At 38.7% G+C, this 17,742-nt stretch overlaps 1 protein-coding gene across 1 annotated transcript; it reads right to left on the minus strand.

The window, feature by feature from the left end:
- Positions 1-758: 758 nt before the first annotated feature.
- Positions 759-17,689, minus strand: TENT5B (terminal nucleotidyltransferase 5B). Its single transcript, XM_083369624.1, has 2 exons — positions 17,128-17,689; positions 759-5,630 (listed from the first exon to the last, which is right to left on the minus strand). Exons 1-2 carry the CDS (start codon positions 17,359-17,361, stop codon positions 4,611-4,613), a joined length of 1,254 nt encoding a protein of 417 aa, XP_083225750.1. The 5' UTR covers positions 17,362-17,689; the 3' UTR covers positions 759-4,610.
- Between the last annotated feature and the right edge of the window lie 53 nt (positions 17,690-17,742).

The raw sequence follows: 17,742 nt of genomic DNA on the forward strand, positions 1-17,742 counted from the left end.
TCACAAATTAGCCCATGCACAGGACTTAGCAATGGCTGCTTCCTTCTGAGTTTTTTTTTTTAAATTACCCTTGAATTTAAATACCTTGCATGGAAACAAGTCATTTTGGAGTAACTTGGATGTGAAGTGCAATTTTGCAAACATGACAGAACACAAATATGGACTGGTTCATAAAGCACACAAAGTTATAGAACCATAAGGTTGGAAGGAGCCAGCATCCAAATGAATTCTCAGCCACCAAGCCTCTGCCAGAACATATATTTTGCTCAATTTTGGCTCAGTATACTGGACAGACCTACTCCACCCATTGTGATTTATCCTGTGAACTGTAGTTAAGTAAATCATAGCTCACTGGTATATAACCTAGGTCATATTCTAGGCAAGGTATAACCATGATAAATAGGCTTCAGGCCAAAAAGTATAGCACTGTAAGCAATTCATCAAACTTCCCAAACCTGTATCAAACCTAAGAAAGTAGAAATAAAAATACTATTTGATTTGTTAAATTGCTGTCCCACCTACAATCCTTTAAATACACCTACATTACTACATTTTGACAAGACTTTTTAAATTTATTGCTATGGTAACTATTAAACCAGTATTGGACTGTACTGTAGAGCATTCTTCCAATTTGTTACGCTCAGATTAAACATTCCTCCAACAATAAGCTGAGCACGTATACACATTTAGTACATCTGATGCTTAAGGTTTTTATTTTCTATGCTGTTAGCCTTCATCATTCTGATATTGGCTTTTCTGTTCAATTAAAAATGACAGACCAACTTTTGAGAAAATAGATTTTTATTAGGTTTTTTTTTAAGAGATCAAACACTCAAAACATTGAAAGCCCCTTTTCAGATCACAACTAGTGTTTTCCACAAGCATCCTTTTGTTTAGGAATGATCTGCTACAACAATAGAAAAAGCCATCCACATCAGGAGGTTTGTGCTGCTCTGGTCAGTTTCAGAGACAACCGCCAATTACAGCATTAGGACCAGGGTTTGTGCTATTGGAATGGCATAAGAGGTAAAAACTTGGCAGGACCCCCTCCCCCAACCTATATGATATTATGTTTAAAGACCAAATTAATTTCACAATGGAAGGTTGTACTGAGTAGTGTTCTGAGGATAGCAAGTAAAGCCAAGAATGACTACTGAAAGAGGATAGAGAAAAATTCAGAACCAGGCTAGATCAACAGATGTCTTCCAGTAGCTTTAGATATTAACTTTCATTTACGTGCCTAGTCAATAGCAAATGGTTGTTGGAATAGCAGTATAAGGTATCTGGAAGGCACACAGAGCCAGGCTATTCCCCCATGCAAGCATCCATTATCACTAATAATTTGACAATTCACAAGCCATGTTAAGATATAGTTCTCTATATACATAGGATACTTTGAAGTATAGCATCCCAAACCTCAATTCAACACTCTCCATTTACTCTAGAAAGAAGAGCATAATAAGCAGCTAAGGCAGCCACTGATTAAACAGAGGCCTGGCAGAGAAGGCAATGCATAAATCTCATGTACTTATGAGGTTTTTTTTCTTTGCTCTCTCCATCTAGAACTGTTTGGAAAGGTAATTTAAATATGTACTTAAATACTATTGCATTAGGAAGATGTGAATCATTTTGTATCTTGGCAGAAATGATGTGACTCCTCTGTAGCAATGTTCCCTATCCTTTTTTTTTCTTTTGGCACTCTAGAGTAGTTAGTCCTGTGCCTCGGATCGTACCATATATGAACTGGGACAAGTACCATCCAATCATCAGTAAAAGATACAATCAACAATCACAGAGGACAGAAGACTGTAGTGAAACTTCAGCATGGCGTTTCCTACTTCTTTTCACCTCCCGTACTCTGCAAAAGCCAGTTATGTACTTAGGAGGAGAAAGGATAGCAGTTTGGAAGTCACCTTTATTCCTGGAGCCTTTTAATTTGGGTGGCCTAAAACAGCCTTTCCTTGTAGTCTAGTTTATCTAGAATGTATAGGTTGGGGAAAGCTAATTTAGATCAATTTTGTTTGAGGCCAAAGAGAGAATTGAGGGTTAGAAACTAAAACTATGGTACTTTGGTATGATTAAGTAAAGTAAATTCAATGGAGTTCAATACATTGTATTTATTTATGGTGACAGATTCTAAAGAATCCAAAGTTCTTATGTCAGGCTTATTGCATGACAGATTTGATAGCTGCAGAACACATTCAAACACAAGTCTAGAAGTGCCATTCATAGTGTTAAACTTTTCAGTATATTCTCATGCACACAAGGAAAACAGCAGTATCACAGCAGATATATCTGGTGCAGCTTCTACTTACATTTCACCACACATCCCTATACAGCAAAAAGTGCTTTAAAAAAGCATCCAGCAAGCCTTTGATTACATGGGAGAATTTTTCCCCCCAAACATAGCATTGATCTGTTTTTTTTTTAAGAGGCAATTTTTACTATTTAAATTTTCACCCATCATTTTAAGTCAAAAACATTGCTGGCAGCCAGCTGTGCGGTTTTAGTGCAAACCCATTTCCCTCCTTGTAAATGTGAATTATCAAATGGTTGTCAAAGGGGACAGTTTAGAAAAGCAGAGCCTTCTTTCAGGCGGCAGAGGAAACCTAGGACAGCCCCCTTAATCATCAGGTACTGCAGCCATATTCACTGCAGAATATGGAAGACTTCACCAGCATAGAGGAGAAATCATCTAAAGTCACCTACCAGTATATATTCAAGAAATCTATTTACACAGCACTGGATTTATCACAAATGAGAAGTTTCTCTTAGCTTGTATAACTTGTAAAAATACCAAAGTGGATGAAGTTGGGGTAAGTATTGGTCAATTAGTCAACAGATCTTACACAACTGCCTTACCATCTCAATTCATTGTCTCTCAGGAAGAGGCAGGATGTTAGCTAGACACAATCCAAGTATATTTTATTATTTTTCTTCATCTGCTCCAACAAGGTACAGTTTGATTGCAGAGAAAACAGATTAGTAAATAAGTCGACCTTCAAAGATACACCATGGAGCATTTTTGTGTATCCCTTACAGCGCAGGTATGTCCAACAGCCAAAGTATCTGCTGCCTCAGCTACCTAAAAAGTATAAACTAATCTGAATTGATATATTGTAAAATTTCTATGCAATCCCAAAAAATATACAGGAAGGATTATTGTGCTGGGTAAATAATTATTTCAAAACCTAATTTGACAAGACATCAACAATTTCTTGGGTACAGTTGTCTACAGCTCTCTCCCTCATCTCCTACTTATTCTACTGTAGCAAGCGCAATACATGAGGAATTTTCTCTACATCAATGTTTTATAAGCAAAAGCAAGGCAATGGGCCTGTGCAAATCAGATCTGATTCTAATGCATTTTTTTAAAATCAGATTTGAATTGTGTCAATCCAATTTGTAAGTTCAATTCAAACAAAAGTCATCTAAATTGGATCACTTCATCTGATTCAACGCATTAAACCTCGTCCTCAATTTGATGACTTGATTCAATACATCACTGATACCTTGTCAAATTAAGACTATAAAGTGTTGCACAGCCATAACAAGCAGTGTTAAAATGTTTCCTTAGTTGAACATGGAATCAAGTAGGTGGTCACAGACACCCAACAGAAAGTTCTCAAGATACGGTAGTGGGCTATTAGACAGAAAGCTGAGGGCTTCTGGGCCAAGGTCTAACTGGTTTTTTTCCTTTAACCAGGACAAAGGCTACGCATTTACCTTTTTATGTTTTTTGGTCCAGCTCATTTTTACTCTAATACCATTGACAGCCATAGAGACTATTAAAGCCTGGGAACAATTGCTCCTTGCATGAAAAAGATATATTGATCCACACAGCAAAATACTGATCTATAGACTTTCCTTGAAGAGGAATTAATGTGTTAAGGGTTTTGGCACTGCACATTAAGTTGAATTCAGGGTAGTTCCTATTTTCTCTGGTACTTTTCACAATGAGGGCACATAATCCATCTCATTAGAAATTCTTTATCATTATGAATTGAGCCCCCATTTAGTTCCCCACCCCAGCCCTGCTCTGTGAATCAATGCTGCTGGCCCATCAGACAGCAGCCATCTTACAGTGGTTGCTGTGGAAAGCCTACCTACCTCAGTTCCCTTGACAAAAATGAATGTGTAATCCTAAAACCAAAAATTCCTGGCAAACATCCATAACTAAGCTGTCAATATAGATTTCTGCCACTACAAAAAAAATTACAGTATTACTTTTTTTGTTGCAGGCACTTGTATAAGATTTCTTTGGTCCCTTAAAAGGAATTAATCACTTTGAAATATGTTCAGAGAAAATAGTCTGCACAGCCCATAATGCTTCTTGCACTAAGAAAGAAAAAAAAAGCTTGCATTTAAGGTAGTGCAGCTCTGCTTTTAACCTAATCCTTTCCACCCACCTTACACATTAATTCAAGCATTTTCTTCCTGTAAACATCTCTGGTAATTAGACATATCACTGCACAATTTCCCAGGATTAAGTAGACTTATAGTTCCAATGTAGGAGCAAGATACTCAGAGCAAGAGACCTATTTTTTTCTTCTTCTGAACACACAGCCTTTGCTCCTCGAGAAGACAAAGACTGGAGCTTTTTTCAGTATTCAGTTGCAGGGGAGCCATGTTGGGTAGGAGTGACTGCAAGGCAGAAGAGGTTGCATGTGGGTTACGTAATAGTTGACGTTTATTTCACTGATGTATGGTGCTGGCTGATAATAACAAGTCACATTTGTGACAGTTGGAATTACGTTCCGTTCAGCCAGGACCCTGAGGGCCAACATGGCAATGAGGTTCAGCGTCTGTCGTCTTTCATGTCCCATCAGGCACACCGTACTCTCATTTACCACTCTGTGTAAGGTCATCAGGCAATCATACCTTTTTCTTTCCATCCCTACAAAGTGACTTTGGAGATAAGACTCCAACTTTCGTTGCTGTTCCCCAATGTCAGGAAAGTCTATAAAAAACCTCGAACACATGTACCTCTGCAAGGCTTTCATGTCAACTTCTGATTTAGGTTGAAATCCCCTCACGAGGAGGTTGCAGTACTTCAGAAGCCCACCTCCTCTGATTTCCTCTGGATTCCTTGTAGCTATGATTCGATTCCTCAGATGATCAATCGCCTCCTCAAAGTCCCCATACATACTCTCCCCAGTGACAGTAGGGTGGAAGTTTGCAGACATTGGATTCTCTGAGCACTCTCCAAAGAGCAATAGTGAGTCTAATATGATCTGGAAAGAATCAACACTGAACTCAAACTGCCGGCGGAGAGAGTCTACAAATTTGAGTTCCACATTCTTCCCACTGTTGTTTGACAGCGATATAAGGCTCCAGCGATCAGTTTCATTGCACACTTTCACCAACTTCTGCACATAGGCCTCCTTCAGAGTCATGGGAGTGATCTTATCTTTGTTTACCCCTTCAGGGAGGAAATCCAGGAGACAATCCATCACTACATCTTTTACCAGCTGGAAAATATCCTCGCTTTTCAGATCAACACCAAAAATGAGATCCAGATCTTTATACCCCAGACCGCTGTCTTGGTGCAACACGTGACTAGCTGCTGAGCCATTCAATCTCACATTGTGGACAGTGATACCTTGCTTTTCTAGACGACTACGGACCACCTGCAAAAGCAAGGAGAGGCAAATTGGTACGAGTTGACAGTAACTGTGTGGAAAGCAGTTTCAAAGGAAAATGTAATGGACTCCAGGCTAGGAAATTTGAAATATGTTAATATGTCCTTGGTATTTTTAGAGACAATAAAGAAAATCAAGCCAAAAAGCACAGTGTAAAAACCAAAGGCAAGATCCTCCTATGAACCCAGCTGAATATAATGCCTGGAAATGATCAAATCTATTGTTGTATCACTGTTTGCACACTTGTCTTATGGGATACATAGCAGCTCAGGTGAAGAAATTTTAAATAGGAATAGTATAGGAGAAAAGGTTAACAACTAGCTATACCGATAATCTGCAGACCGTCTTTTTACTGAATTTTTGGTGTGACATCTACATTGATCTTAAGTAGATTTCTGGTTTTGGTCCTGATTTCATTATGCATAGTTACAGGTGAACAGATCTTCCATATACTTTATTGTTCTTCTGTCTTAAGGTGGCATCTGCCCCGACAGGTTCAAAATAAATAGTTGGGCTTTCTCTTATCACCTTTATTTTCAAAGTCGGGAACTCCTACAACTTTATTGTAGCGCAATTGGTAGATATAAACTTGAGGTGGTAACTTGAAATGTGGAATAAGTTCGATGTTAGTTAAAAAACTGGTGCATGATATTCCAAAATGCCAAGGCTTAAAGACAAAGAAAATCTGTTCCTTTATGGACTAAGCAACTATACAGCTTTAAACACCTTGTGAAAAATTTAAGTTCAATTATCATGCAGCTGCAAATTTGTTCAAATTTAAATGCAGCTCAGGCTGTAAGTACAAACAGAAATATTGTATAGGGTTGAGATCAACCCCCTCAGTCTTTTAGTTCTCTTCCAAGATCACTTCAGTACACTTTCAGAAAAATTATGTGAGATATTCAGATGACTATACTAAAGGAGAAATTGATATACATCTTAGTCATCAGGACTAAATCAGGCAACAATGTCAGAAGCAGGCTTCAGACAGAGACACTTATAATGAAAGCATGTGTTATATCCAGTTAGGAAAAAATATATTAAGGTACAGAATTTCAGACCACCAAAACCCAGAGCATGAGGATTTTATTCTACCAAAAATAATAATTAGCTTTCTGGTAAAGACGGGGTTTTTAATGGTGTTAAAGTGAATGAATACCAACTACTGTTTTTATTCTTAATATGATATCTACCTATACAATCTGAAGAAAAAACAATTATATAGCAACTGTACAAATTTAACAAAAATTGATTTAAATGTCCTCAGGGTTTTTTTTCTCTCTGATTCAGTACTAGCACACAATTGCAAGCTGGATAATTTAATATTAGAAGAATAAAGCTTACAGAAGACGGCTGTTTGCCCAGAATACTGGTCAATTTGTATAGCTACAGTGTACCATTAGCCACCTCTTTTGGTTTAGAGGCAAGACATATCAGGCATTAGAACAGTGACTGCCTTTTTAGGTTATGTGCTCCAGACTAGCGAACACTGTATTTAGCACTAATATTTTCTGGTCAGTGTCAATCATTTCTGTTTACAGTACAGTGAATTGCCATATGCTATTTAGTAATTTTATGGTTTTAGAAGTATACAAAGACTAGCCCTCATTTCCCTTTAAGTACACTTGTCCCTTTGCATGTTACAAGAGCATTGTTCTGCAAAGTTGCAAGGTTTTTCATAAAAGGACTTGAAGCAAGACACATTTTATCCAATTAATTGGACAGATTATATGGGATGCATTGGGAGGTCATTATCAATTTTTCTAATATTGCTGAAGTGATCAAGTTTGTGTGTGCATAAATACTTGTGGACTATTCTAGATAAATCAGAATGCAGATCCTGGCTAATTTGTTGGTGTTCTTGTGTAGTATAATTGAATAAACAACCTATTACTTTTACATGTTTTACTTTGAAGCAATTCAACTTCATTAAGCAACTTACTGAAAAAAAAGAATGTGCTTCTCTATTAGAATATTTAAATCTCATTGGTTAATGGGGATACTTCCAAAAGTTATCTGATTAACATAACTTGCCGAATTTATTTCAGTTGTACAAGCAGGTTATAAAAAAAAAGTCAGGAGGGCAGAGAGTTCTTCATATTTGCATCCAGGAATTGACGTAGGAAAAAAGTGAATTATATTCCTTTTTGTATTGATTTTAAAAAGCCACCTTGACACCTTGAGTACCATTGTTGCTATAGTCATTTGTTGTCAAAGCTATAACTTTATATACTGTACCAGTGTATAATCTCTTCAAGGCATCACACTTAAAGTAGGTTTAAAATGGCAAAACTCCTAACCAGCATATATGCAAAGACTACACCATTGTTTATTTGGACAGTGCTGTTTATACTTGAGAAAATTAGAATCTATCAGTTGAAAATCTCAGTCCAATCTGTCACTGTTCAACATCTTACCTTCTAAATAAAACCACTTCGTCAGCACCAATGCTATCTCCAACTGCTGTCCTACACCCTACAAAATTCAATTAATCACCAGCCAAACCCATATCCCACATGCTACCGCTTGTCCTCTGAAATACCTTCATGCCAAATCAGCATTTTTCCATGCTTTGCCAGCCAAGCCTTTTATACTGGCTGTTACATGTTCCATATCACACCCACCCTATAGTCATAGCTATATTCAACTACTTTAGCCTTCTACGCAACTTCTATGTTCTTCATAATTCCACTGCCAATGGTATAATTCAGGAAAAAAAATAGCAAAGGGCTCTCAAACAGGTGCTGGTAGCTAGCCTTTACCCATCAAAAATATTGCTTCATAATCCAAAGATAGTTCACCACTTAATTTAAGGTAGAATGGCAGAGATGGGACACCACCCAGTGCTTGAATAAGACTGACTACTCTGTTTAGCTAGTCAAACAAAGGACTAAATGTGTGCAAAAATATGCCAGACCTATTCATTTTTGCTTTAAAAATTTAATAGCTGCACATTTTGGAAATTACCACAATGTAAACTTAGGTAATCTGTAAGGAACCAGAAAATTAAATATCTAGAAACAAAATACTATATTCTAAAAAATATGGAATTTTCTTTTTTCTTCCATATTTCCATGTCAAACCTCCTCCTGGACAGAACGCCATGTTAAGAGGGATTCAGCCTGCTTTGGTGGTATCAAGAAGTTTTTCTCTCTAGCTTGACATTTTTGAAAACATCTCTTATTAGCTTGGCTTCTGTGTTCAGAGAGTAAAGCACTAGGTATACTAGAATTGCCTGGCAGTCATTATGACTCTCCTTTTCAGAATTTCAAGTTCTGCAGTGCCTATTTATTTATTCATCAGATTTCTACACTGTCCATCTCACCTAAATGACCGGGAGGCTTACAATAAAAGACAATGTCTAATTAATGATTGAAGCAAGTATAAAACTAGCACAAAAACACTAACATGAATGTCTTTATTTATTGCATTCCTAACTCATTTTCTCTCCAGAAGCACAAGATAGCACACATAGCACTTCCTTGTGCATTCCCCCACCCCCCAAAAAAATACAACTACGGTAAATAGGATAGACTGGAATAAGATACAATGACTACTCCTAATGCCAGCTAATAACTTCCCATGTCTAAGGATGAATTTTAACTTAGATATATTTTTCACGCACACATTTTACAGTTGGAGTAGGTGATTCAAGATAGAACCGGAAAATCTCTATATGAAAGAACTGCCCTAATTTAGAGTTCGGCAATACAATTAGTACAGAATGTGTAATTTTCATATAATACATTATTTGAGTACAAACATGCACTTCCCATGAAAACACTTTAGCTCCTGGCAATTACTGTAGTAAAAGACAGCAAGTTTTTTGTTCAATGCTTTAAAAAAATAGAACCTAATGTGCCTTGTTACATCTGAGTCATTGCAGAGGAATGAAGCCACCTCCCATATAAAATGAATATGCAAGCAGCTTTTTGGCACAACATTAGTGCCTACTAAGCAGTGTTGCTACTTTATAGACAAACAAATCCTTAGTAATTTGTGGCAGTGATGACACAGAGCCGAGTAGGCTATTTAAGGTCAAATGGACTGTACTGGAAGCAGTTGGTCCAGGTTCTCAATGGGCAGAGATAACAAGCATCTAGTATAAATTTGTGCCCCTGTGTACCCTTGGAGGTCTACTACCAATGAAGTATAGAAAGAGTATTCCAAAATAATATATGTGTTAATAAACATGGATTTGTATTATGTCACAAAGTTATGTAATCTCTAGGTAAAGAAGTATCATATGCAAGACCATGTGGTGTAATGGTTACAGTGTTGGAATAAAATCAAAGAATCTTCAAATCATGTAACCACAAAGCTTGTTGAATAAAATTTAGACTAGCTACCTTCTCTTAATCTAAGTTTTCAGTCTAAAGTTAAGTCTAATTTTTCAGATTCCAAAGAGTAAATATGAGAATTCTGGAGTTCTGGTGAAATAATGGAAAAGCACACAACAGGAAGGCAATGGAAGCAACAGCAAGAAAAAGTAACGTGGCTATCCTTAAGATTGAGACAAAACCCTACATAGCTCCTACTTCCTTAATATGCAGGCAATTCATTTTGAGAATGAGTGTATTAAAGTGATGTCCGAATTATATATTTATCAAGCCAAAGCAAAGCACAATCCTCATTCAGTGATCCAAGTGTGCTGAGGCTCACTTCCTGCCAAGACAGGATACACTTGACAGCAAATACTAAGGCTATAAATGGCTAGCTGTTCTAAAGTCAATGTAAAAGTTTAACTGAACTGATCAAGCAAACAGTAATCTGCTCCAGGCTGTTCTCATCTCAGAGTACATTGTAGATTCCCAGTTCTAATAAGCACATTAAAAATCCATCCTACCCTGAGCAGTGACATTTACAATTCTACCTTTCCAGAAAAAGTCCAAGCTGGTGAATGAAATGGTGAGCAAGTTGTTTTATACCTATTACAGCTGTAAGTTAACGCTTTTCATTAACCCAGGAGTGACTGATGTTAAAAAAAACTGACATTAACTGATGTGCAAGTGGCTGTTATTTCCCTTTTATATTGACAAAGTTCTATCAATATAATTGTTAGCAATGCCTTCATTAAAGGTAGTTCTCGATTTACAACTATTTGTTTAGCAACCTTTGGAAATTACAATGGCACTGAAACAAGTGATTTACAAGTGATCCTCACACTTACAACTGTTGTAACAGTCAAGTGATCAAAAATTGGGTGCTTACCAACCAATATTTTCTACAGCTGCAGCATCCTGGGATCATGTGATTGTCATCTGCAACCTTCTCAGCCGGCTTCTGACAAGCAGTCAATGGGAGAAGCCAGATTCACTTACTGACCATGTGATTCATTTAACAACTGCAATGATTCATTAATAATGTGTTGAAAAGGTCATAAAATCAGGAGCAACTCATTTAACAATCATCTTGCTTAACAATGGAAATTCTGGTCCCGAGACAAGTACTATTTCATCAATCTTCCAAGCTAGTTTTACGCTGCTCCCATCCTTAGAGTTATTCTATAATCCACAGAAATGTAACTGATATATAAACTTATGATATTCGGCTAGAGGCTTTGGGAAAATAAACATTAACCTCTAAGCTAAATTATCTGACATGATTACATGTACTCCTTGCCGTATAACCACAACTGAGCCAAAAATATTTGTTGCTAAGCAAGACAGTTATTAAATGAGTTGTGCCCATTTTACATTTTTGCCATGGTTGTTAAGTGAATCATAGGGTCATTAAGCAAACTGGCTCCCCCCCCCATTGACCTTGCTTGTTGGGAAGCTGGCTGGGAAAGTCGCAAATGATGATCACATGACCCTATAAATCATAAATACATGCTGGTTGCCAAGCACCTGAATTTTGACCATGTGACCACAAGGATATGGCAATAGTTGTGTGAAAAATGTTCGTAAGTCATTTTTCCCCAGTGCTGTTGTAACTTCAAATGGTCACTAAATGAATGGTTGTAAGTCAAGAACTACCTGTACAGTACTATGATAGTCCATCAAAGTGGTTTATGTAGTAGGTGCAGTAGACCAGTCTTTCCCTACTAGAAATTGTTAAAAGTTTGAATGGAAGGCTACACACATTTGCAGGGTCCACAGGCTGGGGAAGGCTGCTACAGTATATTTTCTTAACTACCATTAATGTCTCTGGATGTGTATCATTATCCAGGTTTTTCTTACTTCCTAATCTTAAACACTTTTTTTCAGTTTTATTGGCATCACAGGTTTACTGGTCAAAGGTTCCCTACTAAAGAACCAACATTTAGAGAGAAATGTACATGCCTTTACCAAATTCTTTCTATAAAATTCTTAGTGTTTTACTTAAAGACAGTGTGGTAGTCCTACATGCCAGTCATTAATGACCAGAGAACTTTTCACTTTTTTCATTTTTATTCTATACTAAAACAGACTTTCACATCTAACTAGAGAATCCTAAACCCTAATGGCATACAGCCAAGGTCAAAAGACCAGACACCACTTTCATCAGCAGATTTATTTTCTGCTAGCAGATTCCAAGCTCTGAATAAGCAGATTGTAGAATACCAAGCAAGAGGCCAACCACCATGCAAGTTAGTCAGGTCACAGTACAACATACAACTTTAAATAGCTTCATCAAATGTATTAATTATGAACTCCAAGAAAGAATTTGTTTTCCATAGTAGTTTACAGTTGTGCCTCCCTGCCCAAAAGCTTGAATAGCCCCATAATCTTTTTCTGGTGCAAAAAAATCCAATGAGCTTTCTTACACATTAAGATCGAAAGCTACAGCATAGATCAGGGGTCTTCAAACTCGGCCCTTTTATGACTCATGGACTTCAACTCCCAGAATTCCTCAGCCAGCATGCCTGGCTCTGGAATTCTGGGAGTTGAAGTCCATGAGTCATAAAAGGGCCAAGTTTGAAGACCCCTGGCATAGATCTACCTATGAGAAAAAGGAGAAAGATGAACAAGAGTAGCATGAAAGAAGAAGAATATAGTTCTGGGAATTGGTTCTTGTAACTGGTTATATCCCATATAGCATGTTGCAAAAGGGTCAACCCGTTCTCATTATTGGAGACTTGGTCCCACAAAAATCCAAATATTTGCCTTTCAGCATTTCTTCTTTTGAAAACACAGCTGGTAGGGATTTCCATCTTCCAATAAATCTGCAGCACTAGCCTTCACACATGAATTAGCAAAGTACTGAGTTCTTTGGAATGGAAAGGTGACCTGAAACAGCTGACTACAAGAAAAGCAAGGCACACTGCTCCCCAGGGTCTGTGAAGCCCCTCCAAAAAGGTTAGAAGCTTCTGAACAGCTGATCTGTAGTGACAACTTAGAAAAGCTTAGGCCACTCTTTCTACAGTATGGGCACAAGTGATTGACAGGAATTTAACTTTGATTGCATTCCTGCTTTTATGCAACCCACAAGAAATCCACTACTTTCAAGAGCAGGCATTTGCCTCTTTTTCATTCTTTTTTTCCATGAGTAAAGAGTTTGCCAACACAGCATAAACAAACTGCAACTTTTTTTTTACTAGGGATTGTTGCAGCCAAATGTGAGAACGAACTGTTCCCTTTCACTTTTGCTGAAAGGGAGGGAAAAGCTCTGTAGAATTGTAGTGGGGAATCTAGTACAATCCTCACCTATGTCTAGCTGACTGTTGGAAAACAATGGTTGAGGCATGCTACAGAGTGGCTTCATTCACACATTCTAAAAACCTAAATCATAGTTAACAAGCAGTAGTTATGCAATGTAAACTAAAAAAATCAAATAATGCAGCTTAATACAATGGGCAGGACTCACAAAATATGCCAAGATATGGTTTGGTTTTGGTTTAGGCACTGTTGCTTGTTATTAATGAATTAGCATGTTTATGAACTCCAGCAGTGTAAAAGGCAACACTCATTTCAAAACACCAACACATTAAAGAAATTACTAAACAACTCTTTACACAAAACTAAACCAGTGTTTACAAGACTATGATAAAAATAAAAAGCATATTATGTCTTAATGCACAGTATGAATCAGGATACCATATTAGGCCATAATAAAACATGCCTTTCTTGCAGAGAATCTATATGGTTGCTAAGAGTCATCACCAATTTGACAGCACATAATCCATCCAATTGATCTTTTTGTTACAACATATTATATGAATAGCAACTTTGGTTCATTAGCTGTGGCTTCCACAGGCTTCCACATGAATCCTATTTTATGGAAACAAGTCTTTTTCTAAGAGAGACACTCTTGGCAGATACTAAAACACCATCTAGATTCCTTCCACTAAAGACCAACCAGCAATCATTATTAAAACACAGCTCTGTCCAAGACATAGTATGCCTCTTAGTTCCATAACTTTGACATTCTATTAGTTATTGTTGACCCAAGAGTTTTTTTAGTTTAGAACTGACACACAACCAAAAGGGGAAGCTGCAACCTACCAACCACAGCTTCCAGCAGCCCTAAACATAGCCAGTGCAAAGAGATACACCGACTTGTTTAGCATCATATGCTTTCCTTGTAGCATTTCCCCAAATTCAGTTCCGAGACATTGAAGATTCCTAGGCACTAATACAGTTGGAACAAAGATTGCAACTTACATCTTTAAAATGTTCTGAGTCCAAGCTCTCATCAACAGTTAATGCCAAGAAACTGTGAAAGTTCAAAGCATGTGTAGCCCTCAGATTGTCAACGTTAAGAACAAGCTCCACCTGTCTTTAATGTGAATTTGTATGTAAATCAGAACTCATACTTACAAATGGGCTGCCTATTACTAAAAATGGTGGACAACTTTCTCCTTCGTCAAGATAATAAACTGCTGAAGGTGTGCTGTTTTTATGAACTGCTGAAAACAGTTTATATATTTAAAAACAGGCAACTTCAGCAGTTTGTCAGCTTGAGGAAAGACAATACCATCTGCCATTTTAGTAATAGGAAATAGTAATAGGTAATAGGCAAGTATGGGTAATAGGAAATAGGTACGTATGGGTTGTCCATTTCAGATGTTTTTAACCCAGGGATTGTCTGTATACCCAGGCTAACCCTAGCCACTTATGAAAGGCTTGGAACTAAAGGGTCCATTCCCCCAAATGCTCAGTCCTTCATGTATAACCCATTTATACATGAAAGCCTAAGGCTTCATCTAAGAGTTCTCATTGCATCTGGACACCAATTATTGGAACCTGCATTTAACTCCACCCATTTTAAATGCTGTACAGCTCTTTTTAGGTCAGGACTGTCTTCTAAATAGGGCACATAAAGATACCAGTCATTTCTACCTCTCAAAGTGAATGGAAACTGAGTGTATTAAATTATTTCTATGCACTCTAACTATACTGCATAACAGAAATGACTTTTCCTCCCAGTCATATACCGCCCAAACTAATTGCAGTCATATATCTTTCTTCTTGAGCATTTTTGGTTATCTGCTTCAATAATTAAGTTCCTCACAAATCAACAGACCAATCTGCCCCATATGTCTGGTGGCCTAGGTAATCAATGTATGAAAATATTACCTGGCAGCTAATTTTCTTAATAGCACTGTTGTGAACCAATGCATTGAAAAGTTGGGGCATCTTAAAAGTCTACAAATGTTATGGCATAAACTGTCCTAAACTACAGGCAACTTCACATATTAAAATATAACCTAAGAAAATAACATAAAACTCTTTGACACAGAAGACCTAAATGATTACCACACCCCACCCTGGAATAAATCTCAAAGCATACTTTCCTCCAAATCCCATTTTTGCTTGAGATTACAATCTTTTTCACTCCATAATACAGCCACTACAGCAGCCATCTAGTGGGCAGTTTACTTATACTAATATTTCATAGATCTTTACCCCTTCTTATGCAAGATAATGTTTAAACTAATGAACAGTAAGTAGTTGAACATTTAGTTGCAGCATCTCAAGAAAACTGCAGTTCAGAAAAAAGTACCACACTGGTGTAACATAACTGAAAGCCTGTTATTGGATTGCTTCATTGGATTATTGGTAAACACAACATAATCAATATAGTTTTTCTACAATATGGTAAGCCAAAAATTAATCCAAGAGTTTGAATGCACAAAATTTAACAAGCCAGAAATTAAAAAAAAATCAAATTAATGAAGTGTAATTATGCTCTGCAAATGAAGCAACTAGATCTTTGACCCGGATATTCATAAGAATAGTTACCAAATATTAAACTATAGTCTGCCATCTACAGTTAATCTAGTTAACCTACATCTGAACTATTAGTTCAGAAAAAGTGTACCTAAATTTACCCATAGAAGATAAAAGTTCATAGGAATGAGAAGGTACCCTTTAAAAAAAGACTGACCTAAGAATGTATAATATGTCAAATTCTATGGGGGTGGGTGGGATGGGGTAGATGGTGGCCAAATAGTTATCTGAATAAATTTTAAAAAAAATACAAAGAAGAACAAAAGAATCTGGCACCGAGTGGACCACATTTAAAAAAACGCCCAGAACTGTACTCAGTCGATGAGACTGCAGCTCTGGGGAAGCTTCCCGGAGATGCAAGCCCTTCCTTCCAAGTTTTAAAAAAAATAAAATAAATCAATTTAACAGCATCCTATTCGAATTGACTCTCCATTCCCCCACCCCCAGGGCTTTTTTTCTCATAGAACGCTCAGAACGGAGTTCTGGCACCTTTTTTGGGATGGAACCTTGTAGGGTAGGCAAGGTGGGTTGTATGACATGTGTGAGTTCCGGCACCTTTTTCTTTTACAAAAAAAAAAAAGCACTGCTCACCCCTATAGGCGAGAAGAAAGCTTTGGCACTTTGAACCCACAAGTAGCCAGAAGCCTGAGCAATCGCCACCCTGACCTTTTAAGCATCCTTTTCAGCATTTTTAATTCTCTTTTAACTTTTACATTTTGTATTGGTATGATTTTAAAATTTATTTTATTTATTTATTTATTCATGGGACTTATATCCTGTCCTATCTCCCCGAAGGACTCAGGGCGGCTAACAACAATAACATATAACAGAAATGTAAATGTAAATGCGCTGTAAACTGCCCTGAGTCCTTCGGGAAAGGGCGGTATATAAATCTAATAAAAGAAAAATAAAATAAATCCTCTCAGTAAAGCTGCTGCTGCTGCTGGGCTAAAATACGCGCAGGGACTTTACCCAGCTGCATATCCTGCCGTGCAGCAGTTGGTTGGCCCTTTAATTCCCGAGGAAGCCGGAGGCCAGCCAGGACTTTTAGGAAGCCCTGGTATGCGCATTCCCAACTACTGACACATTTTCCGCCAGAGCCTGGCCTGCCCGATGATCCCACATCCCGGCCCGAAGGGCACCCTTCCAGACGGACACGGAGTCCCCACCCACCTACCTACCCACCCTACCTACCTACCTGCCCCGAAGAGAAGGCTGGGGAAAACCACGAGGTAAACCATCCCACCCGGGATCCCAAGCCGTGTGTGTGGTGGGTGGGTGGGTGGGTGGGGGAAAGGGGGTCCACGGCGTGCCTCGGCTCCCTCACGCACCTGCACGATTCTGCGGGGCCGCACCGACAAGGTGGGGAAGTTGCCGCGGCCGTGGATGGGCACGGCTTCCTCCAGGATGTGGTCCAGCCGCTGCACCTGCTCCCAGCTCAGGACGCTGAAGCGCCCATCCCCGTCAGCCGGCGTGGTGGTGGTGGTCGTGGTGGTCGTCGGCGCTTTCCCCGAGCTCGCGGCGGCCGCGCCCGCCGTCCCTGTCCCCGCCGCGGTCGCGCGCATCGTGAGGGCTCTTCCCGAGGGAGACAAGAAAAGGGAGGGGTGTGGAGAAAGGCGGCACGCGCACCCGAATAAAACACAAGCGGGTTGAGTGGAAGAGGAAACCAAGCCGGTTTAACTCCCCCACCCCCCCAAAAAATAGAGGAAAATTCCAGAAGGAGAAGTAAGGGCGGGAAGAAAGAAGAAGAAGGGGGGAAAAAAACCACCCGAGGAAAGAAATCAGTCTGAGGGACCGGAGGGGGCGGGGAAAGGGAAGGCGTAACCTCGGCGCGTGCAAGAGCCAAGCCCCTTCCTTCCACCCGTCCCCTCCTCTCTCTCTCTCTCCGCGCCAGCAACGCTTGAGCACTGCGGGAACCTCAGCCCCAGCGTCGCTTTATATACAAC

The sequence above is a fragment of the Vipera ursinii genome, assembly GCF_947247035.1.
Source record: "Vipera ursinii genome assembly, chromosome: 9".
In the NCBI taxonomy this organism is placed as follows: Eukaryota; Metazoa; Chordata; class Lepidosauria; order Squamata; family Viperidae; genus Vipera; species Vipera ursinii.